Here is a 27,312-nt window from a genome sequence, read left to right as displayed (position 1 = left end):
TTTGTGTCATGTCTGTGATCTGCTTTTTTTTCGACAAAATTAAACAACTGAAAGTACATCTTCCAAGACTGGTGATTCCATAATTTTTGCCAGGGGTTGTATTACTGAATCTTGGTGGTGGTGATATGGTACCCCAGCACCATGGACAGAGCCACCGTGAACCAACAGAGTAGTCACTGTGTTTCGTCAGCACCATGGACAGCATCACGTGTCCTCCTTTCGTCTCTAACAGACTTTTGATACGCCTCAAGCATTAAACCTCACACATCTCCAACCATATCCACATATAAAAACAACTGTGGCCCCTTTTTGTTTTATTGCACACTTTAATCATGTTGTAAACTTCACAGTAACAATGCAAGAACAGAAAACAGAAGCAAACCAATGTGCAGTGCAGCTCGATACCTCTTCAAAATATTTATAGGTATTTACACAGAAAATATTGAAAACTTGAAACAGTGCCCAATGGTTGTCCCTGTGTCTGGATGATGCGTTTAGGTTCCCATTTTCACCCAGAACCACTTCTTCTACATCGACTTCACACTGTTTGAAGCCCTGGGAATCCCGTTAATACTGCTAACCCAAACACATTCAAGTACTGTAGTTCTGGCATTGCACAAGTATCAGGTTAGCCAATACACACGACTCTTAGGAGGAAAAAAAAAACATAAACACATACAATTGCAGTGGCAACACTTCCACAATTTAATCTGTGAAATTAAACATCTTTGTAGTTTGGTATCATCTGGACAGAAAAGTGTGATCCAAGGGAATGTCAGGCTCGATAGTAAACAATTACCAAGTGTGGTGGCAATACATGATACAGCCTTTCCTTTACTGAACTTACAGGGAACATTTTAGGAACCTTTCTGGAACTTACCAGGCATTCCAGAACTTACAATAAACTCTCCCAGAACTAGTGGCTTCATATGTTCAGGAGGCAGGCTGTATTATGAGTTGACTTGTAACTTGGTTCTTTCCTAAAATGTAACATTTACTTTGCAAAACTTTCATGGAACCAGGTAACAGTTAGACAATAACTGGAAAGTTTTATGAAATTTCTGGAAAGCACCTGGGATGTTCTGGTAAAGGTAAATGTATACCCAATAAAAGTTTTGTAACAAGTCACAACACAACAAAGCCTGGTTCCTAAAAGTACACAGTAAGCTGCATGAAAGTTTCAGAAAGTACAATGGCATGTTCCTAATAGTACATGGTTTGTTTCTTGAAAGTTGCATGATAGTTCTTTCAAGTATCTAGGAAGGTCAATGAAAGACTAATGAGAATAAGTAACGGGAAAGTTCCCTGAAAGATTCAGAAAGATCCAGAAGAGTTCCAAAAAGCAACATCTAAGTTCTGGGAAACTTTATTTTATGTATTATGATGTAGTTCTACCTAAAGTATTTATAATGAATACTGTATTTTGCAGGATCTAAAGCAAAAGTAGAATATATAGGTAATGACAGCAGGGTAGGGCTGCACGGTGGTGCAGTTGGTAGCACTGTTGCCTTGCAGCAAGAAGGTCCTGGGTTCAATTCCCAACCAGGGGTCTTTCTGCATGGAGTTTGCATGTTCTCCCTGTGCATGTGTGGGTTTTCACCAGGTGCTCTGGCTTCCTCCCACAGTCCAAAGACATGTCTGTTAGGATAATTGGTCACTATAAATTGCCCTCAGGTGTATGAATGAGTGTGTGCTTGGTTGTTTGTGTGTTGCCCTGCAATGGACTGGCAATCTGTCCAGGGTGTACCCTGCCTCTTGCCCATAGACTGCTGGAGATAGGCACCAGCTCCCCTGTGACCCACCAAGAAAAGGTTTAGAAAATGACTGACTGACAGCAGGGTATACATTTTTGGTGCACCAAATGCATAAAGAAGACTTTTTAGCCATCAAATCACAATATGAATATAGAGGAAAAAACTTTGTATTGCAGAGGTTGATATTATAGCTAAGCTGGTTAAACAAACAAACTTCAGACCTGTTTTTATCAATTAAAAGACATTGGTTGAATTCCAAAGATGTTTAGTTTTTTTTGTTTGGGTTTGCTAAGTTTATTTATTTATTTTTAATGTTAGCTTTATTGCATGTAGTGCAAGATAAACCAAATGATTAAAAAATTGGAAAAACTAAATAAAACAGAACTAAGGCAAAGTCAGAATTCTTACTGTAATGCAGTGTAAAATACATACTTAATCTCTGATTTATACTTTTTAGAAGTAGGTGGTAAAATCCATCTTGTTCTTCTGTAAGTCTGTGCCAAGGGAAATAAAGCTTACAAACACACTTTTTGGACACACCTGGCTATAAGATGTTAGTTTCCAGACATTTAATAGGTTTGGGAACATTCACTAAAACAATTAATCTTGCTTTGTTTATCAGAAAGTCTTCTGATACATTGTGTAAATAATAAAGCTTATATTGTCTGACTATATGCCCTTCAGTCAGTCAGTGTGTGTTGCATTTGGTTATGCAGTTATAAAAACACATAAATCATAACAGGACAAAAATCAAAACACAAGAAGAAGTTCCTCTATGTCTCAAACAGATAAAATATGACAAGTATAAATCCTCCATGTGAGCATGTTTCTTTTTTATTGTTTCTATAAACACATCTAAAAGAAGTTTCTATAGAGGCAATGACGGCAGTCTTGGAATTCATTGAATTCAGCTTGATTTCAGAGGAGGGATTTTTGGTCCAATCCCAATAGGTAAACAGCCAACGCTGCGTGTGGTCCATTAGGGCTATGTGTCAGTGTTGTCAGCCTGGAGGACTCTCGACCTCACTACCTGTGGCCTGGGCCCCTGTGAGTGGCTGTGTCACCAGATAGGTCCTCCTCCACAACGTTGTTATAGCCTTCTTTCTCTATGCAGCCCGCCAGGCCCTGCAGAACCAGCCGCAGCCTACGGTCCATGGCGAGCAGGTGAGGCTGGATGAGGATCGGAGACAGCCGGTCTCGCAGCAATGACTCCTCCATCAGGGAACTCAGCTGGTACTCCTCTTTGGCCAGCAGCTGGAGACGCAGGTAAGTGGACTTCTTGATCCTTAAAGTAAAAAAAAAAAATATTTCTTCTGCATCCAGCTTTTAAAAATAAGTATTTTTCCTCTACTTTAACCCAATTTAATCTAATTAGATCCATAACTCAAAAATTAAGAACTAATTAAAAATCTAAAAGGGACATCCAACAGGTCTAGACCTCCTAAACTTCCTATGTGGTCATAATTGGCTGCAGCCACGCAGTGAATGCATGGGCAGGTTTTTATGGACAGCTTTCACAACAGGAAAATATTAAGCTTTGCTTAATACAGAAAAAAATAGGTTTGGATAAACCGGAACAACTCCGATATTAAAAGAGGACTCCTGGAAAATCAGTGTCACTGGCTGCAGTCAGACATGATTTAGAAGGTCATGGGCTGTGAGGCTGCGGTTCAAGTTTCATTATAGTCTGTAGTTGACAACTCCGATGAGATTGCAGATTGCAAATTATTTTTACAACAACCCTGCCAAAGTGCTTAAATGAAATGTATTAATCATATTTAGACTGTGCCTAAAAATCAGACTGACACTTTAAAATAGAAATAAATTATTAACTCTTATAGAATCAGTGAATGAATAAACAATCTGACCTGCAGCACTGGCTTAGAGGTACAAGGATCGACAGCTCATCGTGTGAGTGTTTTCCAAATCTACAAGTAAAGGGAAAATATAAATATATAATTAATCACAAATGTGTTCAACAAGCTCTTTATTATTTGTGCGGCCTTAAGCAGTAAACAGACAGGTTAAGTAATGGGAAAGTACTCAGGCACCTTGAACTTTATGAAATTTGTCATGTTACAACAAACTTTAATGTGTTTTATTGGGATTTCACGTAATAGACCAACACAAAGTAGTGGACAATTGTGAATTAGAAGGAAAATGATATGTGGTTTTCAAAAAGAAAAACTAATCTGCTAGCATGGTCTTTTATTTAACGCCAACTAACTTTCTATCATCTCTAACCAGTTTCCTTGTTTCTGCTGGGGAAAATCATTCCCACAACATTATAATGCCACCACCATGTTTCTCTAGGAGGAATAGTGCATCATAGTGTCTTCCATGTCAACCAAAAGGTTCAAGTTTGGTCTCATCTGAACAGGGCACATTTTTCCACATGTCGGCTGCTTCTTCTTTATTGCTTGGGACAAACTGCAAAACCTTTTTGGAGCTTTCTTCTTGTCACTCTTCCATTAAGGTCAGATTGATGGAATGCACAGCTAATAATTGTCCTGTCAACCGATTTTCCCACCGGAGTTCTTGCCTCTTGGCTGCTTCTCTGATTAATGCTCTCCTAACTTGGCATGTCATTACTCAGTTGATTCGCTAATGTTCTCTAACAAACCTCTGAGGTCTTTACAAAACAGCTGTATTCATACCGAGATTAAGACTTTAGTAATTAGGTGATTTCTGAAGGCAAATTGTTGCTCTTGATTTAATTTAGGTGTATCAAAATATAGAGGGCTGAATAGAGATACATGCCACATATTTTAGATTATTTGCAAATAATTCAGAAACATCAATTTTACTTTCACTTATTGCACTTTTATGTTGGTCTGTTACATAAAATTCCACATTAATACATTGACGTTTCTGGTTGAAACATGAAAAATATAGCTGAAAAGTTAAAGGGGTATAAACACTTTTGCAGAATACTTTAATTACTCTATACTACACGCAACCATACACAGAGACAGATACAGGTACAACACACAATCCAAGTCAAAACAGAAAAACTAAAATAGATAAAATGTATTTACCCCCTTCCATTATCAAGGTGAATGATAAAAGTGTCATTTCCAAACTTCTCAAAAGTTTCATAATGGTGGCGATCCATGTTGCCTGTACAATAGGAAAGCGTTAAGGTGATCTCTTATAATCACAAATCATTAGTGAAATAAGTTTTTTTTACTTTGTCTATAAGTTTAAAATAAATAATTTGTCAGCCTTACCCATTAAGAAATCAAAGATGGTCATGTCCATGATGTCCAGCAATCTGGTCCCACGGTCATAAGGGGGCGTCTGTTTCACCTTGTCACAATAATCTGGATCCACTTCCCACCTAAAAACACGTGAAGTGGGGAAAAAGTGTTGATGAATTTCAACACACAATATAAAACAATTCCTGAATTAAAGCCTGATTATGTGTTTGGCCATAAGTAAACATGCTTACTCTGCTTTCTTGCGCTTGTGATAGGAGCGTCTCCAGGGGTTCCTCCAGGTCTTGCGTTTAGCCAGATTCAGGTCTGGTAGGAAGGCAGCTAACGAGCCTTCAATCTGGTCTGGTTTACCACACAGAGCATGCTCAGTGGAGCAGTAGTAGGAGCATTCACCGTAGAAGCAGACGTTGTTGGCTAAAGAGGAAAAAGTGGAGACAGATTTAGAAATGCTTAAGAGAGAAGTATAGAGGAAGTGTTCATGTAAAGATTATAACTGTGTGTATATAATATGACTGAGGATGGAAATGTGAAGGCAGATGGAAATGGCAAAGAGGAGGGAGAGTAAAAAACAACATTGATCCTAGCTCATTTAAAGCGAAGCTGGTAATTGTTTATCTTTAAAGTTGTTAAGACCTAAATCTATTTTATGGAAATATCAGTATTACAGTAAATTCAACTTCAGTTTCACACTGTTTTCACTTTCATATTAATATAATGTTAAAAATATGTTTTCATACAACAGAGTAACTAAAGCAAATTAATGTGAAAAGTTAAAAAAGGAGGAAATGAAAAAGTAACTCCTTATCAGTGTTCCAGTTACTGGATTGTAAACTTCAAACTCTATAGTTAAACTTCACCCTAACTAAATGCAATTTGCACATGAGAAGGTTCAGAACTAAAGAACATATTTTCAGCCCAATGAGAGTAAAAAAAAGGACAATCTTTGCTGTAATAAATATAAATAATAATAGAGATTATTCAACTTGTGGTCTATCTGTAGCCTGAAATGAGATTGCAGTGAATTAGGACTAAACATAAAAACTAAAAAATAGGGATATTTTCCACACCAATGAATGTATTTAAGTTTAAGTTTAAGTTTAATAATGTAATACATAGGGCGCAGCACGTTGTGTAGTGGTAGGGGTCGCGACCCATAAACGGAGTCCACAGTCCTTGACACAGCTGTCCTGGCTTTGAGTCGCGACCCCGGAGACCTATGCTGCATGTCTTCCCCCTCTTTTCAACCCACTTCCTGTCTGCCTACTTGAGAGAAATAAAAAAAATTAAAAATGTAACTCACACAGAAAGGTAATTATACCGCCATCTAGTGGTTGGAGTTACACCCACTCGTGCCTAATTTCACTCATTTGTAAAATAAATACCAAACTTTATATAGCTGGATTGTTTTACATCTAGGAATCGAATTGGAATGACTCTTATTGACTTTGAATCTCTCTATGATTGGGCTGAATGGACTATATATTTATGTATATCAACTAAATGTTTTATAAAGTGCCTGGAGATGGCATTTGCTGTGAATTGTTGCAAAAAAAACATTAATTGAATTAAATATAAGGTATTTGCTATATTAAAATTAACACTTTTAGAGTTTGCTTGACAGCAAAAAGACAAACCTTTTTCTATACTATTGTAAATAAGTTCAGGCAGTAAAGGGTTAAATACAATTACATTGTTACGTTGTTTCTTTTGATCCTAAGTAATAATGCTTAAAATAATTAATTTAAGAAACCCAAACAGAATCAACTGCTTTATTTTTGACATTTTGTGGAAAACATATTTGGCAAATATTAATTAGCCACTTTTGTGTTGTGATTTGTCTTCGCCTCCGACTTAAAATGACCTATCATGAAGGTATTTTACTCTAAGTGTTTTCAATATTGATCTATTTTTCAACTTCATTTTGTTCTATATGAATTTATTTATGTTACCTAGTTAGAGCATGGTTATACTTCTTCCTTAGAGATTTACTGACAATGTGTTGACATACAGTGCCACCACATGGACAGTTTTTGTCATGTCCTGCTCTGCTATATCATTCACAGTACACTCAGGCCTTCAGCACTGCTTTGAAGAGGACATCAGCAGTTTGTCCTCCTGACTGGAAAAACTGCATGTGCAAACCTCCTCTGCAGACAGATCAGTTTGCTTGCAGCAGAAGGAAAACTGTTAACTGCAGCACCTCTGTTCGTTTCATCTCACTACATCATTTTGCCAAGTGCAGCTAAAGTCAGAGTATCTACCTGGCGAGATGAAGAAGGTCCTCCACAGCTTCTTGTCACGTGTCACATCTCTGATCTCGCTTGTCATGTTGACCAGTCGCCCTGCCACTGGCGGCACTCTGCGAAAGTCAAGGATCCTAAAATGACAAAGTTGGAGAAACAAACCTTTAGAGATCGTTTAGAGTTTGATGACAATCTCTGATTTGACAGGGAATATTTGGTTGCAATGACATACCCAGCTGGATCAGTTTTTTATGAGTTGTTTTTCATTATTTATTTGCTCTGATACATATTCAGCAAAATGCAAACTTACTTCAGTTTTAAAGGATGTACCAACGGCATGAGTTCTGTTAGATAATAGTAAAGATTAACTGTTAAATTAAAAGATAAACTTTTCAGCCATTTACTTCTTAAATGGGATGGATTATAACCTGACAGTGCAATCTATGAAAATCTAAATAAAGATGGCCAACAGTAACAGGAGGGAACCAGGATGAACTTGCCAGTACATGATTTGAGCAGTTTTGTTTTAGCTCACCAAAACCCAAAAAGACTTGGAGGATGTTATTGCCTATTTTTAATGTGTCTCAAAGAGACACATTTAAGCGAAGTCCTCCTAAAGCAGACATTTTCATTTCGTCCTCCTTATTTTTGTCAGGTTCCATTTACACTTGACAAAGTGCAGATTTTTTGTTCTTGTTCTCTTTTGTTTTATCTTTTTATGCTTCTATATCTGAACACTATACCTATTCAGCTCCTGTTTAGCCTGCCTCACTGTATGTTTGCTGCCCCGATGACCCTGAAACCATTTGAGACCAAAAGTGAGCCTCCTGGGAGCAGGCGGACACACAAACAGCCCGGCTGAGTGTGTGAAACTTTACCCTACAGAAGATAACATTCAGGGCCTGCAAACTGCACAGTCATGTTGGGTCCAAGTGACAAAGGAGCACCTGTGTGTATGCATGCATGCATGAGTGTCTATTGGCAACATGTATTGGTACTCAAGGTAAAGATGTGAAAAAAACCTTAAAGTAATTAAATATTTTATTGCAGCAGCTTATTCTCACAGAGAAATTTAGTCAAAAAGAACAACCTTTAATTTTGAGTACATTTATTCACCGGTAAAAAAATCCTCTCAAGAAATAATTCTTTTAACCAAATCAGCACTGACACATTTTTTGGTGTCAATGTTTTGTACATCCTCTTTTTGTCATTAGGACAGAATTTCTTCTATAACATTTCACATCCGGGAGTGTGCAGCAAGACAGCTCTCTAATCATTTCTCATTACACAATCTCTTTAGATCTTCCAGAGTCCTGTTATGTTCGTTTTCCTTCAGCTCACCCCACAGGTTTTCTGGAGGTCTGGGGACTGAGATGTCCATGCGGTAGGGTTAATGTGTCTGATAAACCATTTCTGTGTTGATTTGGGAAAAGGTTTTATATCATTATCATGTTGAAAGACCCAATGACTGCTCATTCTCAGCTTTTTTGGTGGAGTCCGCTAGATTTATGTTCCAGATGCCATGCACTCTAACAAGATTTCCAGGTCCTTTGGAAGGGAAACAGACCCACAGCATCACACGTCCTCCAATGTGCTTAACAATGGGCATGAGGTGCTTTTCCACTTGGTTTCATACAAAATACACCTGGAGTGTTTATTCGAAAAATCTCAACCTTAGTCTCATTTGACCAAAGCACACAGTTCTAGATAAATTATTAGACTAGTTTAGTCAAAACAGGGAATATGCTTGTGATAGTATGTCAGAAAACGTTTTGTTCCTCAGTATTCCTACCAAACAATGGCTTGGTATGTAGATCTCTTCTAACTTCTGTTATAAAGACTTGACACTTTTTGCTCCAGTTCTTTAGCAGCTTTGAAACTTTACTTCCCTGACAATCCTGCTTAGTATTCATGATGATAAGATAAAATGGATGCTTCTCTAGTCGTGTGGCCAGTAATGAGCCTCTGTGTCATCTCATATTTATACTTCAAAGTCATGAATTACTAATTAGAGGTTCACAGAAGCTCTAATTATCTAAACAAAGTAAAGCATAAATAGAAAAATACTTATTTTATATTTATTCTTAATGAATTGAACCATCAGTACTTTAGTTCTCTATGTCCTTATTGAATAAATGTACTCAAAATTAAGATTTCCTAAAATTTCCATTGTAAGATTATGCTACTGTGATACCAAAATAATTTATTTTAAGGTCTAAATGACCAAAGGAGTAGAATGTACAAAATCTCTGTATTTTGCATTTTATTTGCCGCAGAGAGCTCGACTCTTAAGTGTGCTTTCAGGGCAAACAAACACATACAGTATAATGCTGTGCAACATATTTACACCCTTTAAGATGTCTTCTGTGTTTCTTTATTTTTGTCACACTTAAATGGTCCAGATCGTTAAACACTTCTTACTGTCATCCAAAGATAACATTTGTAAAGAAGAATCTTTTTTTGTATTCTGTGGTACAATGAAAAGTTGCTTGTGACAATTCCAGGAGCAGCTACAATGTCTAAAAAACAAATATAATGCATATTAAAAATATATACGTACTATAAGGTATTAAGATGCAAAAGTGACATTATCCCAGCAGACCAGATCGCTGACTGCACGTGTGTTATTCATGCAGATTGGTATGTGTGGGAGAGGATGGGGAAGGACTGGGGAGGCTTCTGGGTGCTACAGGGATCTTCTCACAGCTCTGGCAAGGAAAGTGTATTTAAGTCTGTTGGTGCAGGCTTGTATTACTCTCGGTCTACTGGAAGGGAGGGTTGTGAATAGAGAGTATCCTGGGTGACTGGAGTCATTTTGGGATAATTTTGGCCCATCGAAGAAATTGACTCATCCAGGCGTTGAATTAGGCAGCCGGTGATCCATTGTGCTGTCTTGAAGACCCGCTGCAGCTGTTTCTTTTCAGCTGTAGTGCAGCTGGTGACCACTGTGCATCCGTATGTCAGGACACGCTTAACTAGCGATAGAAGAAGTTCTTTAACACAGTTGGTCATGTCACAGCATCTCAGGCAACGTTAAAGTCTAGACTTTCACAAGACCCCTCAACAATATTTATTTATTTTTTTATGCATTCACAGGAGCCTGATGCGTCATGCTTATTCTTCCAAAAGGATCCCCTTTTTTACATTCAGTCCAAAGAATATTTCCAGGATCATCCAAATGCTTTTGAGGCAAACATAAGACTGCTGTTCCACGTTTTCTTCATTTGTGGGTGATGGATCTCACTGTGCTTCACTGGAATTCCTAAGCATAAGAAATTACATTGCAACCTATTCTAGACAGGGAGTGGTACATGACTAAGTTTCACACCAGATATTTTAGCCTACTTCATGTTGTCAGACATTTTCTTTGTAATCACAGCTGATTCATGATCGAGCAAGAAGGGTGACAACTTTTCTTCATAGGGCCAGGTTGGTTTGGATAGCCTTTTCCCCTTCATTAATGAATTTCCCATTTGAAAACTGTATTTTGTATTAACTCAGGATATCCTTGCCTGATATTAGAACGTATCTCATGATCTGAAACATTTGGGTGTGACAGAAATGCAAAACAGAAGAAATCTGTAAATACTTTTGTGTTTGTGTGTTTACACTGAAAACACACTTAGGAGTTTGGCGTTCTCAGCAGGAACAAAAGAAAAACAAATAAGCAAAAAGCAGTGATCAGTGGTCCATTCTTCTGGTAATGATCCAGCTTGATTTAGGAAGATAGCAACAGCTCAGACTGGTATCCTGGGCTTTAATGGTTGTGCAAGACCTCTAAATTCAAAGGCAACCCTGCATTGTGCAGGCAAACTGCTCTTTAGAGGTAACTTAGGTGCCACCCTGCAGAGCTAAACCCATGTTCTGGTAGAAATGACATGCCTGTGATATTTCTGTTTGGCTCTTCTTGTCCGCAAAAACACTAGCAAGAGAGACCAAATTTAAAAGAGAATGAGACATTGACTTTGTAAGCATGTGTAAAATAATTAGCATGCTCCCATCATCATCCAGCCACTCTTTAATATTTGGCTTAGTGCTTTGTTTGTGTCCCCCTAAGTCCTTGGAGTCAAAGGATCACACTAAAATCAATATATTCAATGGCAAACAGAGAGGATGATCCCTTCTCCAGAAGCATTATTTAATCCCTCATATTTAATCCTGTGAAAACTGTTGCAAGACAAATCCACCACTTTTACATTATTTGTGTGGATCGAACAAAGGTGATTTGAACACGAGTTTCAGAGGAGGGGAAACATTGTAGGGCTCACCTGTCCAGGTGAAAAGCAGCAATCTCAGCATTGTGTCTCTCAAAGTCGGAGAAGTAGAAGAAATCTGGAGGCGTTTCCTGCTCCCTGGTCTGCCTGGAAAACAATAAGGGATTTTTGTTATTGAGACAATTAAATTAGTTGAGCTTACATCTAAAAAGCATACAGTACAATTTATCCTTCTCATATTGCACACACACACACACACACACACACTCTTGTTTTGCTATATGTAGTGAGGACCATCTGTTGACTCCCATTGATTTCCATTGATTTTCAGTCATTTTCAACCCTTTCTATGCCCTAACCCTGACAATAACCCTAAACCTAACCATTACCAGTGCATGCCTAACCCTAACCTTAACCTAAACTCAATTCACACCTTAGTCCTAAACCTAACCGTTAGCAAAATAGGTCGTGAGGACCAGCAAAATGTCCTCACTTTGGTACAAACGGTCCTCAATTTGATGGTGAAATCGGGAAAATGGTTCTCACTGTGATGCCAAGACAGGAACACACACACACACACACACACACACACACACACACACACACACACACACACACACACAAACCCCTTTGCACTTTCATTCAGGAGATATGGAGCTCTGCCAACCAAGCCATGGATCTGAGTCAGAAAATGTTAGAAGCCTTTTTGTGTCTGACTTTCTTGTCTTTCCCTTTTGCCTGTCCGCTCACCTCGGCTGTCTGACAGCAGAGTAGGGTTGTCAAAATAATCAACATTTTGATATAATCCATACAAAAAAAAATTATTATTCAATGATACTCATTTGAGTCAAAATCAATACAAACTGACCCATTCATATTTGCCCAAACTGTCACACTTCTTCTGGTAATGGCACTGAAATAATGGAGACACTCAGCTTCTCCCTGCCCTGCAGCCGCTCACCGGACCAGAACAACCAGCTGTCATGTTTTGGGAAGGCTGAGGACCAAAGTGGCAACAGGACATTGGCAGATACATAAGGTAAATTAATTCTTCAATGAACTTACAAAGACACCAGGAATATGAACACGGGAACCGGGACATGAACAATGTTGAACAGAGAATCTGACAATGAGAAAACAGAAACCAGGAACTTAAATACAGGTGGGATGGATTCGGTGACATGAAAACCATGTGAGTAAAATCAACAGAACACAAAACAGCTGTGGATCATGACATTATCCCCCTCAAGGGCAGATATCAGATGCCCACAAAGTTTCCATTAAAAAAACAAAAAACAACCTGAACTGGGCGGGCAGAGGGTGCTTCGCAAGGTGGGCACGAAAATTAATAAAAAATTTAGGTGGGCGACCTGGATGAACTCGAGAACCGGAGCACGAGGAGGGTCCACCTAGACACCCGCATCAGAGACCTCGGGGACTGGAGCAGAAGGCGGTAGCAGCAGGTTGAGGCAAGGAGCAGGCTCTGGAGCTCGGAGGTAAGGTGAAGTGGGCTCTCGTGCTAGGAGGCAGTGTGGAGCTAGTGGGCTCTGAGGCAGTGAGGAGTAGGCTCTGGGGTTCTGAAGTAGCCTGAGGTGGGCTCTGGACCTTCAGCTTGCGTGAAGCTGGCTCTGCTACCTTGAGGAAACTTGAAACAGTGGAGGCGTCGGCCAGACTGGAGTCCACGTCTGGAAAGGAAGGACTGTTTTCCACCAAGTGGCATCCCAGCGCCTGGAGATGGGGTGAATGTGACTGGGGCATCGGCGCATTCTGAGATGTTGGTCAGTCCCTAAGAGACTGGAGAGAGGTGCTTAGAGCTCACTCCCCCAGGACCACACTGACCCTCACGACAGAGGTGCACATTGGGCTTGGAACCTGTCTGCAATCTGGCGACTCCGGCATCCTCCACCACGAGCTGGTGCTCTGCACTGGGAAGAAGGTGAGGTGCTGTAGCACCAAGGACCGCTTCCAGGGAAAAGGATCACCATCCTAGAGCCCCATTACTCCTCCATTTAGTTGTAAAGGCAATGGAGGCAAATGTGGCTAATAACAACACAGGTTATAGTGGAGTCAGATTGATGCTGAAGATTATACCAGAAAAAAATAAGAAACCGTAGCCATCTATCCTGCTGCTGTAGTTGACCACAAACAAAAAATATTATGCACAATTACCAGAAACACAAACTGTACAAGGCAGCTACTGAATATATTTGAAGGGACCAGATCCTTGTTTACACTGTAAAAAAAAAAGACTTTGTATGCACCAGATACCTGTTACACAATTTATTTTAGTATAGAATGATCCTTTATTTGTCCTTCAGTAGTAAGATTTATTTGTATTAACAGCTAATTGACAGGCAAATAGAAGCACGCGATGACACACTAAAGATAAACAATTATAATAAAATTAAATGATTGCACGACTGAATCAAAGGTACAAACTTACATAAAGGATAATATCTTGTCGATTGTTTTGCCAAACAGGAAAGAGACATCTAAAATATATATTTTTCTAAATATGTCCCATAGTAATTGGTTATGCCCTAATTAAGGAAGTTACAAATATTGCCATATTTATCATGGCTGTACATATGTACACACACCTGCCAATCTTTGCATCGATTATTCTCTGTCTTAATATGAAAACTCTATGGTTAAGTTAAGCATTATTTTTCCTCCTTCTTTACTCCTTATGTTTATTTTGCACTCCAAAGGTAAAATGCCGCCAGCGAGAACAAAAGACCTGTCCTCCCATTACTTTACTTGTCATCGAAGCAGCCATTTACCCATAAATCAACTCTTGCCTTTGAGATTATTTCTGTGCCGCCCAGAGTAACTGGGGGATTAATGATGTTTTTATTTTCAGGGTAAACACTGCATGAACGGAAAGGAAGCTAAATAATCAAGTTTTAAAAGGTGAGTTTATCAACTGAGCTTTATTTATATAGCACCATTCAAGTGATTAGACATTTCAAAGTGCATTTCAAGACAGAAAAGAAAATCTATGAACATGCATAAGAGATTAAACAGTAACACAACTTTTAAGATCAGTTCATAAATATGGCTGCATGCAATATGCTATGTGTGCTGGAAAACCAATGGTTGTCATTACTCTAAACATACCATCGCCACGATAAAACATGTGGTGGAAACATCAAGATGTGGGGATGCTTTGATGTTTGATGTTTTCAGCTGAGACCCAAAGTAACTCTGAAAGAACAGGATCGATCCACAGCTCTGCTGTGGGAAACTGTTTACAGGACAACTATTAGTCATGCACACAACAAATACTGGGCATCTACAGAAGAAAGGCAGGAAAAAAGTCTTTTTTAACAAGAAAGTCATAAAAAGCTGTGTTTGTCGTTTGCCAAATGCCTCGTAATGGACACAGCAGCATGTGGAAGAAGGTGCTTTGGTTACAAGAGACCAAAATTTAACTTTGTGAAGTACATGCAAAATGAAATGAGTGTAAGAATACTCTGAACACCATGTACCATGACACATGGCGGTGATAGGATTGTGTTGTTATTTCCTTTAGCAGAGACTAGGAAGCTCATAATACAGCTGCACAATCTATCCAAGTACAATTGTCACTGCAGTATCGATATTACCAATATTGCAATTACTATGGACAGCATGGCTGGTTAAAAAGCTGTGGCAACCAGGCACCATTTCTCTTCCAACTTGACAATTTGACAAGATTCATAGGTTTGTGTTGGCCTCTCCCACTCAATTCAATAAAACACATTAAGGTTTCTGGTTTTAGGCTGACTAAATGTTAAAACGTTAAACAAGTATTTTTACTTTTTCAAGGTGCTTCAGCTATAAATGTGAACCACTCTACTAAATGTTACGCTAGCACTGAAGTTAATGGATCTCTCTGGGAGGATGCTGTCAAAGCTATGTCTGAAGCATTTTGGATTAACAGAAGTTTTTGTAATTTAGACATTCAACTAAAACTGCAACGCAGCAATTCTTTAGCATCAGCCTTAGTAAAAATCTTCCTGATTTTGGCTATATTCAGATAATAAAAAAATTGGTTTGCCTGAGACTTTATGTTGCTTTTGGAGAGAAAGTTCCTATTTCAAAAAACGTCAACTTTACATGGTTGAAAAAAAGAATGTTCTTCTAAATCTTTTTGATTTGCCACGGCAGTGAAATAGTTAACCTGGTTTTACCTGGGTTCAAATGTAAAAAGTTGCATGACACCCAGTATTAATTCCTTCAAGCCAAGCTTGCAATTTATGTAGCTGATTTGTTTCTCCAGGGCTTGTAAATAAATAGAGTTGGGAATTAACAGCATACCGATGAAACTGTATTTCATATTTTAAAATAATAGTTCTAAGGAAAAATGAATAAATGCAGAGTAAACAGAACAGGTACAAATCCACAACCCTTGTGCAACACCATACATAAACAAAAGCTCATTAGGTACCTGTCAAAACTGCAATATATCCAATAATTGTTACCTAAACCAACTTAAAACCATTCTTTAAATTCTAACCATATATAAATATGGTTGTACAAGGATACTGTGTTCAATAGTGCTAAAATCAGCACTTAATAAAAACTATAAAATCACCTCATTATGTCTGAAACCTTTTTCCAATAATAATAATAAAACGGGTTATTGTAAGTTTCTTAGCATGTAGTCTTCCTGTGATTTGTCACGTAAAGCCATCTGATGGTCACTGCAGATCTGGTTTCCATGGTCCCATGGGAAAAGCACGGATGTGATGTGAAAACCTATTAAAATGCAACAGATCTAAAAACAATTTGTGAAGTCACAAACGTATTTTTCCTTGCAGTAATGCACTCATGTGAGTGTCCTTGATAATAAGACGGGGCCTTTATCTGAAACAGAGTGCGCAAAAGCTGCTGCAGAGGTTCTGTATGTAGTTCAGCAGAATCTGAGTGTGTGTTTAAAGGGATGAAGCTGAACTACTTGCCAACACGGACCACCTTTGTGCTGACTATGAAGTTTGTATGTTCTTTGATGAGCTTAAACCTGCACAGTGGATATTAGAAGAATATCAAGGGGGGTTTTACCAAAGAGCTGCCGCCTTGAATCCACATTCACACAATCCCGTCTCTGCTTTCTTTCTCTCACAAATTGCCAGACTTATGACATGTGTTGATGACAGAAAAAGGGCAGTACACGCAAAACCAATGGAAGAAAATCATTGTGTGAGCCACCTCCATCTTGTCCTTCAGATAAAAGTGAGGAGAGCAAATAAGCAACTCTTTTCAAATGTGCATGGAGATAAAGGTAAACCTTACTTATATTTTTCCAGCCGTTTGGCGCTGGTGTTTCTTGATGAGGATATCAGAAATCAGTCAATATTTAGAAAGGTAATTTATTGGAAAATTTGTAGAAAAAAACTAAAGCTATAATCTGAATAACACAAATGTTATATTAAAGATCTACTTTGGATTGACTCAAGTTGGGCTCTATCAAGTAGGAAGTATCTGATCTTCCATAGACATCAATCCAAGCAGTTTGAATTTGTAGAATTAGAAAGAACTTCTCATAGAAGAGAAAATGTATTTGGCCCCTTATATTTCTTCTGTTTTTGCTTTTTAGTCAAGCCTTAATGTTTCACATCATCAAACAAATGTTTAACTGGCTCTCTGTGAAAATAAAAGGTGAGAACCACTGTTGACTAAAACATAAAAAAAACAACAACAAAAAAGACTAGCCCTCAGTTTGACTCCCTCAATGTTTACCGAATTCTCCAAACTGAGGCCATGAAAATCTACTGCAGGCAAATTGCTGACTACCGATAACTACCTCACAGAACCTCAGTTAAAACAAAAAGGCAAACTATTTGTCTAAATATTTGTTTCAAGCTAATATCAAAGAATTTCATTACTGTAAATGTAACCTAAACGTCTAATGAGGTGAATGTGTTCTAGTTAGAATGAAACTTCAATGTAATATCTTAAAACTGTTTCTAATAACAATGAGAGTTTATCAACTTTTCTCTGGAAAGTTAGGAAAGTCAAAGGGGATGAACGATGAAGAAACGTAATCCTTAAATTAATCTGATTTAGGCCTGTAAAGACACTTTAATACGGATCCAACATAGAGACAGCGGGAGGGTACATGATAAATCTGTTTCTGCTGGTAATCCACAGAAGATCTGAGCACCCCACTGGTGGGCTTCTGTGTCGCTGTCTGGCCCTGAATCGTACGTGGTTTGAGGCTAAAAGGCTATGAGGACATGGGTGGCGTGCTGCTAATGTAATTGGACAAAGAGATTTAAATCGACACACAGGTTGGCAAGTTTTGAATTGAAGTCTGAGTATCAGACTTGGAAAAACTCTGATGGATCATTTTCCTACAAAGGTAATATGACAGAATAGTGTGAAAACTCACTTCATGTAGCTTAAATGGCTTTGATCTTCTACTCTCATACTCAGAAGACACAGTGCAGAAAATTGATTTAGTGTCCTCTTACCTGCAACAAGTTAATAGTTGTTCAGTTACAATGTGGTCAAATCCGACCCTCCTTAACACCAATTATCAAGCATTCATAAGCCTCTCTTCTCAAAACTCAAATATTCTTTCCTTTGTCTTTTCTTCTGTGCCTGTTTTTAGAGTTGTATCTTGTCTGTCTAATCCAGTCTTTTTTTTTCTCCCACTGTTGCAACATTTTCACTCCTAATTTTAGCCTGCACAACAGGATGACATCTCGGAAGATTACAGTGTCTTGGAATGTTTCCTTACCCATCAAACTTTTTCACATATGTTGCATTACAACCAGAAACTCCCATATATTGTATTGGGATTTTATTTAGTAGACCATTATAAAATAATACATGGATTTAAAACATTTTTTACAAATAAGAAATTTATATGTGAGATGTGCACATGAATTTGTCTCCTATAGAGTACTTCTCATTTGGAGCATGAAACCAATTTTGGACATAGAGACTTTTTTGCCAATAATTCTTTCACAATGTAGGGAGAGCCTCTATGAACAACAATTTTCAAAGCTGTGCCACAGATTTTCAGTTGGATTTAGTGTAGGTCTGAATTTATACAGGGCCACTCAAAGACTATGTTTCACACTAAAGGCAAAGGTGGTCCAAACCTGACTGTTTTGCCCATATGTGACATGTATCAGATTCTTTATTGACAGTCTTAGCTAATGTATTGGACTGATTTCATGTAGGACCTCGATCCCTTTCATATGTAGTCCTAAATTGAAATACGTATCCGACGATTTTCAAAGTGATCTTGTAGAAACACTCATTGCATTTCATGGGACTTTTATTTAATTGCATATGACAGACCTCGCATTTTGCACTGGAAGAGGTGGGAAGTGAAATTTAAACAATGAATTCAACAAGCATGACATATCTTGTGGCTTCTACTCTATAGATTAATTGCACGCCCATACTGTTGTTTGGAGTTGTGGGTATGAGAATTGTCTCTTTTTACATTTTTCATACAAAGCAATGCAACTTACACTACCAGCCTAAAGTTTTGACACATCTTTGTAATTCAATTGCTTTTCCTTATTATTACTTTCTGCATTGTAGATACACAGTAAGGACATAAAAACTATGAAGCAAACATATACAGAATTATGTATCAACCAAAAATTGTGAAATAACTGCACAGGACAAACAAACATAGATGTATGCACCCACTCCTAAGCCCAATTTAGAGAGCACAATTAACCTAATATTTGAACTGTGGGTGAAAGCTGAAGTACCATCAGTGAGCTCTAGATGGACAAACTTTATTAGTTTATTATTTTACTTAGTGCCCCTACACGTGGTCCGTTCCGGGGTGGCCAGGCTCTGGCACTCGACGGTTTGGTTTGGCCTCCCTGGCGGCCCCGCGCCATTCTGGACCCTTTGTGGGGTTCCTTGAGACGACATTGTTGTAAATAAGCGCTATATAAATAGATAAACTGAAACTGAAACTATCTCTGTAGTTATGCTGCTATAGGCTTAGGCTGCTGGAGGACATAATGACCACTTTCACCCTCTTCGCTACATTCTCACGCTACTCTCCAACTTTGCATTATTTGGTGTTACTTCAGCTTTTAACTTTATGGTCTCTCTCTTTTCTCTTTCTAGAAGCTACACCTGGCCTGACTCTGTGTCTACCTGTGACACCTTTCTGGAGAGGGGAATCGTCCAAGCTTCTGTTGGCAACAACTTAATGCTCACCCTCTACCGATGATCCACATAGCCCTGTCTTTCAGTGTTTAACCCTTTCTCTCTCCTAGACATGGCGATTGGCTAAGCTTAACTGTAACTAATTATATGTGCTCTCTTTCAGACTCTAACCTTGAAAACTGGGTCAGAGTTTATGTGTTCTTTCTTTCTAGGTGAAATGACTAAAGGAGCTACATCCATTAACATTTACTTTTCCTTCCCATAGAAAGTACTCCTGGATCAGTGCTTCTTTGTTCTTTTTGTGTCTCTGCTCTGTTCTCTCTAACCCCCAGTCAGTCGTGGCAGATGGCCGCTCACACTGAGCCTGGTTCTGCTGGAGGTTTCTTCCTGTTAAAAGGGAGTTTTTCCTCTCCACTGTCGCTACATGCATGCTCAGTATGAGGGATTGCTGCAAAGTCAACGCCAGTGACTGTCCACTGTCTCTACATGCTCATCCGGGAGGAGGGAATGCTGCAAGTCTCTGACTGGATGCAATCTGCTGGGTTTCCTTAGATAGAAAAACTTTTTATCCAATTTGAATAAATAACCAACTCTGACTGCACTGTTCAATGGTTAGGATTAATTGGAATGTATGTACCTGACTTTTGTGAAGTGCCTTGAGACGACGTGTGTTGAGAATTGGCGCTATATAAATAAACTGAATTGAATTGAATTTTAGTACCTGGCGAGAACCTACGCATGTACAGGGAAGAACTTGCAAACCAGACACAGAAAGATCCTAGACCCTTCTTGCTACAAGCAAACAGTGCCAGCGACTATGTCACCATGCAACTCATAATGTAAACAACTAAAGGTAAAAGGAAAACAATCGGATCTCAGTGTAAACATAGCCGAAAACAATAAATTGTAGCCCTGGTGGCATGTTTAGGATCATTGTCCTACTGCTGGAGAACCTCCAACTCAGTCATAAACATTTTGGAAGCTCCAATAGATTTTTCTATCAATATTACCCTTGGTTGAGTCCATTTATCTACTTTCACCAACATCTCTGTCCCTGCTGATGAAAAGCATCCCCACACCATGATGCTTCCACCACCATATTTCACAGTGGGGTCAATGTGTGAGGGGTCAGAGTTTTTTTTTTTGCATGTAAGCCAAAAAGTTCAAATTCTGGTCTTACTCTCACTCACTTAAAACTGTGCACTTATATTTATATTATATTGTAGATATGTTTGTACTGTTTAACTTGTACTGTATTGCACCGACTACGCCAAAACAAATTCCTTGTATGTCCAAAAACGTACTTGGCAATAAAGCTTTTCTGATTCTGATTCTGATTCTGATTCTGATCTGACCTTCCACAAGTCCTCTTCTTGGCATTTGGTAAACTTTAAACAGGTCCCGCTGAACTTTTTCCTATTAATTTTACCTTGACCCATTTGCTGTTTTTCTTGGTCTTCTTGATGTTGTTGCTCAACAAACCTTTGAGGTCTACCCTGAACAGATGGATTTTTACTAAGACCGTACATCAAGGCTCGCTTGGCTAGTAAAATACTTGATGATGTTTGGTGTTCAATAAAGCATAAAAATGTTTTTGAAGGTAAAGTAAAAGTAATGTCACAAAGTCATTAAGAAACTAAAGCTACATTTTCGTATGTTTGCAATCAAACCAAAGCAGAAAGACATGAACACTATTAAGTATTTAGTTATTGCAAGTCATTAAGTTATCACAGCATTCACCAATGTTATTGGAAATCAGGTTTTCCTGATATTGTGCTGCCCTAGTTGGATTCTAATTGCGAATTAGGAGACTTCTGAATTAGTCGCTCTATTCTAAAACCATGCAACATTGGTCTATGAGATAGGCCAATGTTGATAGATTGGTTGATAGATTGGTCTATCACATAAAACTAAAACAAAAAACATTGATGTCTGCGGTTGTAACATGAAAAATGTTGAAAAAGACTTTTGCAAGGCACTGCAGTTGATGATATCAGAGGCACCTTTCCTTGCGCTTGAAATTAAATCCATTTATTTAAAAAAGCTCAATTGTAGTGTGTTTCTTTCAGGGATGTAAAACCCAAAGGTCTTCTGATGAGAAATACAAGTGATAAGTGTGATTTATACGGATTGCCTTTGGATAAATGACATCTTGTTAAGAACCCACATCACCTTCAGGAGGCTGACAGGTACAGGAATAGAGGAGAGAAATAAAAAAAAATTTCAGCAAGGTGATTTTTGTCCGAGTGCGCTGCTCTACAGGCATTATCCAGCATGGTACTATCAGAGATGTACGTAAATGCCAAGGCACCGCATCTCCATACGTGTGTTTACATCTGCAAACAGCAACTTCTTGAGTGGGTGATATGCATTTTTTGTGGTGCATTCATCACTCTCTGTCAGCTCATTTTCCTATATTCCCCCCTCCGACGCCGGCACCGGAGAAATATCTAAGAGTCAGCCCACGGCCCCAAGGTAGCTGTCGAGATTGAATTTCAAATCAGCGTTGCACAAGTTGTGTTCTAGCCTCAGCTATTTTCAACACATGGGGTGAGATGGCGCCACAAGGGAAAGGCAAGTCATCTACATGTGTGGGATGCAGTGCTGGTGATATCATCACAGGAATGTGAAAGGAAAAGACTTGACATGAAGAAGATGGATGAAGGCTGAAGTCAGTGCTGCAATTTCAAAGTTATTAGACGCTCATATGGAGGGGAGATAGAGTGGAATTAATAAGAGCATAAAAAGACCATCAGTGATTTTCCTGCGGCTGCACCAAGTACTGGTTTGGAGGTGGAAACGTCTTTTGATTGAGCTTTAATAGAAGAGAGTACTGGGCAGTTATTTTGCTTCATTAATGATCTGCAATTAAAACCATGTGACTAATTAAAACTGCAGCAGTCCGTATGAAACATTTAACACCATAATTAAAGTAACACATTAAACAGTAAATGTAATGTCTTTTCAAAGCAAATGGAGCCCCTGCTCTCATGGCCCCAATGTGTATTATTGGGTTTGTGCTGCTGAGTGTAACAAACAATGCAGCTACTTCAGGTCAGCTGCTCATACACAAAGTAGGTGGAAAACTCTTCAAGAATTCCTTCTGATCCCACAAACTATATTTTGGTGATAACATTTGAAACCAGACACTGGATTTACATACACTGTTAAAATGACACATAATGTTTTCCTCTCTGTATATTTAACTATAGCATGTGAGATAAATGGAGGGATCAAATTTAAGTATCCCCCAAAAAATACTAAATCTAAACTTTCAGGTAAAGTTTGATTTTAAGTTTAGACCAACTGTTAACTATCAATGAATGAATGACTGAATGTATGATGACAAATAATGTTAGTAAAGGTAATCATAAAAAAACTACATAAAATATATTGATACATAATATAAGGGGTGCAAATGGAACACAAAATTAAGGAACCCCAGAGGGTTTAAATCAGGGTTATGCTTATAGGTTTAGCGAGTGTCAGTCTGAATAATTTGGTAAATGGATAAACCAGAGAAGGACTTAGAGTGGCAAGGCCTGAGATTAAATCCCTACAGTCAATCGTCAGTCTTCTGACATCAAACTACACATAATGTTGTATTTTGATGTCATTACCCCTACCATTAGTTAGTTTGGCATTCTTGGAATTTCAGTGTTCTTGTCTGGATTGACTTATTTCCAAATTGCCTTTGTATATCCAAATCCCAGTTGTATATATGGGTAGCTGGGTTCAAAATATACATTTAATACATTTCCAGGATAGTGTGGATGAGCTGTCAAAACGAGTCAATTATTGTCAAATCAGATAAGATGTCTTGATGCTTATATTATAACACTTTGGTTTAAGTTTAGGTTTATTTGACCTTCTGTCCACAACACAAACTGTGATCAAAATCTATGAGCTTGGGTATGGAATCTAAACAGACATCTCTAAGCACAGTGGCAGTCCTGTGGGCTAGGTCACTATCTGTAACCACCAGAACTCCCTGGCAACTCTTCAGGTAAATGGCAGAAGCCCTTAGAACCATTGGAAATTGTTTTTCTCTGTCTGTGTGTGTTCCCTCTCGCCTGAGGTGGAGTCCTGTCTGACAGTCAAAGAGGATGTGCCAATACAACTGTCTCATCTGGCCAGATGGCTGCAAATCTCTGTCTGTATGTGTCAAGGATCAGGCTGTGGCTTATAGGGCTGCAAATCCCTGCCGCTCTCTAACTACACTGTATACATGCTGTGGAACAAGGCGGTGAGACTGCATGTAAGACTAAAAATAAAATCTACAAATTATTGTATTACCCCTAAAAGCTTAGGGATTTAATATGAAAATGTATCAAAATAAAAGCTCTTAACAAAATTTGACCGTAAGTGATTAAAAGGCACATTCCTTTGTCCTGAGGAGGATACGGACCATGGAACAAAGGGAATTAATGTCGTATTAGGCCTGGGTTTTTTAGAACTAACGTGCAAGCATGGGAGCTGCATGGTGAGTTGAATTGTTTAATGATATGAGCAGGTAAACGTGGGCAGAGAAGGAAGCATGAAAGAGGCAGCAGACAGGGACATGGAGTAAGTATTCAGCAGTTGTGGACAGGCTTGACATGATAAACAGTGTCATGGAGACAACTGACATGGAGCAAGTAACCAACAGTAGGATCTAGTGGCGAGCAATGAAAACCAGTGAGTTTCAATACATGGGGAAGAGTGGAGAAAGGCAGGGCTCAACAGGTGGAATCAATCAGGAGGAGATGAGACACTGCTGAGACCAATGAAGGGAGATAAAGCTGAGGGAGAGGAGAACATGGCAAGAGCAGACAGGAAGGAACACAGATAATGGAAGAAATCTATAACAAAACACTGGAATGAACCAATAACCTAATCTACAATGAATTAGCTAAAATAACAGCAACTAAACATAAAAAGGGAAGGGCAGAGAAGCAGAGAAAAAACTCAAAACTCAAACACAGCTGAATCATGACAATTAAAGCCCATTAACAGCACAGTACACCATGAAAATAATACATTTTCACACTATCCCTTCAGAATTGATCTATTTTATTAACACAGAGGCATGCTCTGTCCAGTGAATAGACTTAAAAGTCCAAAGAAAATTTTTTAGAGACCTTCAGAAAGACTACTGAACTATTATTCAAGACCACTTTTATCACAAGATTACTGGCTCCTTGAAAGCAAAGAAGTAAAAAGAAAAGAAAGTTTGAGTGAATGGAAGAAAATATAAATAACCGAGAGGTGGTGTAAAACCTTGGTACACAATTTTATAGTAAAAAGATATGTTATCAAACCTTGAGTAGGATTAAAAATGACATTGCAAATATAAGCCTAAACGAATAAATGTGACCCTGTGAGATACTGTGATTTAGACTGTAATAGATCACAGATTCTTCAAAATTTAAAGATCCAGCCTATTCTCTATATGTAGAGGCCAACAAATGTCACTTTACAGGCCACAGGAGAGGTAGTTTACTTGGTTGCATTGGTTAAATTAAATTTGATTTAGGTCCAGTTTTATTGTAGCATTTGTCAGTTCTCTTTGCACATTGCCTTGCGAACATATTTATACTTTGTCAACTTTTTAACACTTTGTCACATAAAAAAGACACTTCATTGTATTTCACTGGAATTTTAAGGAATATATCAACACAAAGTAGTATACAAGTGTAAATAGGAGGGAAAATGATACACAGTTACCAAAGCTTTTCACTGTTTTAGGCCTAAAAGGTGTGATGTAAACTAAACTTTATGCTTCTAAAGACTTGACACTGGGGCGGAGGTTCGCCTTATAGCAGGACAATGACTGTAAACGTACAGCTAGAGCTAGAATCATATGATTTGTTTGAAAGCATATTCGTTGTTGCATATTTGTGTTAAAATTGCACACAAACATCAAGCCATAAATCCAATTTAGTATCTGTAGCAATACTTGATGGTCCCAATTCAATTTGCCTGAGCTTCAACTAAGAAGTAGACAAGCTTTCTGTCTTTGATGTGTGTGGGCCAGGAGCAAATGCAGGTCACACTTGTCAGATCTTTGTACAATTATATAATTTGATAATCTGTAAATATATTGAAAACTATACTTGTACATTTGATGTACTTTTTCCAAAACCAATACTTTTTAAGACTGGGCTTAACTAATTTCCCAAAACACAGCATGGGAGACTGCTAGGTGTCCCTTTCTTCGGGAAAGTTTTGGATCCTTCTCAGAAATGTTTTGAACTATTTCTAGCATTGCTGAAACTTTATAATTAGCCCTATTTGAGTAGGATGAACTACCCGGTTTGCTAATGCCTCAACGGTGCATAATGTTTAAAACCTGTTGTCACTGTGCAGGACTGAGTCACAGTTGTGAATATGTATGTGAAAACAGGAAATCTCATTAGTGCTGCGGTGCTATATTCAAACCCACAAAGCCCAATTTTGGTAATGCATCCTCATGTTGAAATAAGCGTGTTGAGTTGTTACTAAAAATGTATTCACTACTATTTTCCTGTGGCTTGCTTTGAGGTGTGCTCTAATGGGCAGTTTCTTGTATGAATAGAGAAAAGGTTTGATGACTAAACTGCATACATTTTCATTCAGAATGAATGTACGAGCAGAGCAGGAGTTTGGTCTGCATTGCCGGCACTAAGTCGGACCTGTTCCCAGTGCATGTTGGACTCCGGCAGGGCTGCCCTTTGTCACCGGTCCTGTTCATAACTTTTATGGACAGGATTTCTAGACGCAGCCAAGGGCCGGAGGGGGTCTGGTTTGGGGACCAGTGGATTTCGTCTCTTCTTTTTGCGGATGACGTGGTCCTGCTGGCTCCCTCTAGCCAAGACCTACAGCATGTGCTTTGGCGGTTCGCAGCCGAGTGTGAAGCGGCTGGGATGAGGATCAGCTCCTCCAAGTCCGAGGCCATGGTACTCGACCGGAAAAGGGTGGCTTGTCCTCTTCAGGTTGGAGGGGAGTTCCTGCCTCAAGTGGAGGAGTTTAAGTATCTCGGGGTCTTGTTCACGAGTGAGGGAAGAATGGAGCGGGAGATCGACAGACGGATCGGTGCGGCTGCCACAGTAATGGGGGCGCTGTGCCGGTCCGTTGTGGTGAAGAGAGAGCTGAGCCGAAAAGCAAAGCTCTCAATTTACTGGTCGGTCTACGTTCCTACCCTCACCTATGGCCATGAACTATGGGTCATGACCGAAAGAACGAGATCCCGGATACAAGCGGCTGAAATGAGCTTCCTCCGTAGGGTGGCCGGGCACTCCCTTAGAGATAGGGTGAGGAGCTCGGCCATCCGGGAGGAGCTCGGAGTAGAGCCGCTGCTCCTCCACATCGAGAGGAGCCAGTTGAGGTGGCTCGGGCATCTATACCGGATGCCTCCTGGACGCCTTCCTCGGGAGGTGTTCCAGGCACGTCCCACCGGGAGGAGGCCCAGGGGACGGCCCAGGACACGCTGGAGGGACTATGTCTCTCGGCTGGCCTGGGAACGCCTTGGGCTCCCCCTGGAGGAACTGGAGGAGGTGTCTGGAGAGAGGGACGTCTGGGCGTCTCTGTTGAGTCTGCTGCCCCCGCGACCCGGTCCCGGATAAGCGGAAGACGACGAACGAACGAGGAATGAAGATACTTTGGTTCAGGTTTTGTAATGCAATAGTTCAACATCAAGTATTAAAGCTCATCTTTATGTCTTAAGTGAGTATATAGTATAGAAAACATTGCAAAGATATGTAGTTGTTTTACTATCTGCTGCTCTTTAGAC

At 39.2% G+C, this 27,312-nt stretch overlaps 1 protein-coding gene across 1 annotated transcript in view; it reads right to left on the bottom strand.

Annotated features, from left to right (window-relative positions):
• Positions 1-2,299: 2,299 nt before the first annotated feature.
• Positions 2,300-27,312, bottom strand: part of LOC124862700 (extracellular serine/threonine protein kinase FAM20C-like) — a 51,699-nt gene continuing 26,686 nt past the window's right edge. Inside the window, exons 4-10 of the mRNA XM_047356762.1 lie at positions 11,484-11,576; positions 7,234-7,349; positions 5,206-5,386; positions 4,985-5,094; positions 4,793-4,874; positions 3,623-3,682; positions 2,300-3,039 (exon numbers count right to left, since the gene is read on the bottom strand). Of these exons, the coding sequence (XP_047212718.1) occupies positions 2,781-3,039; positions 3,623-3,682; positions 4,793-4,874; positions 4,985-5,094; positions 5,206-5,386; positions 7,234-7,349; positions 11,484-11,576 (901 nt within the window). The 3' untranslated portion in view covers positions 2,300-2,780. The remainder of the gene's footprint in view (positions 3,040-3,622; positions 3,683-4,792; positions 4,875-4,984; positions 5,095-5,205; positions 5,387-7,233; positions 7,350-11,483; positions 11,577-27,312) is intronic.

This window comes from Girardinichthys multiradiatus, chromosome X (genome assembly GCF_021462225.1).
Source record: "Girardinichthys multiradiatus isolate DD_20200921_A chromosome X, DD_fGirMul_XY1, whole genome shotgun sequence".
Taxonomy (NCBI): Eukaryota; Metazoa; Chordata; class Actinopteri; order Cyprinodontiformes; family Goodeidae; genus Girardinichthys; species Girardinichthys multiradiatus.
Note: the sequence above shows the minus strand (reverse complement) of the source record. Positions and strands in the feature narration are given on the sequence as shown.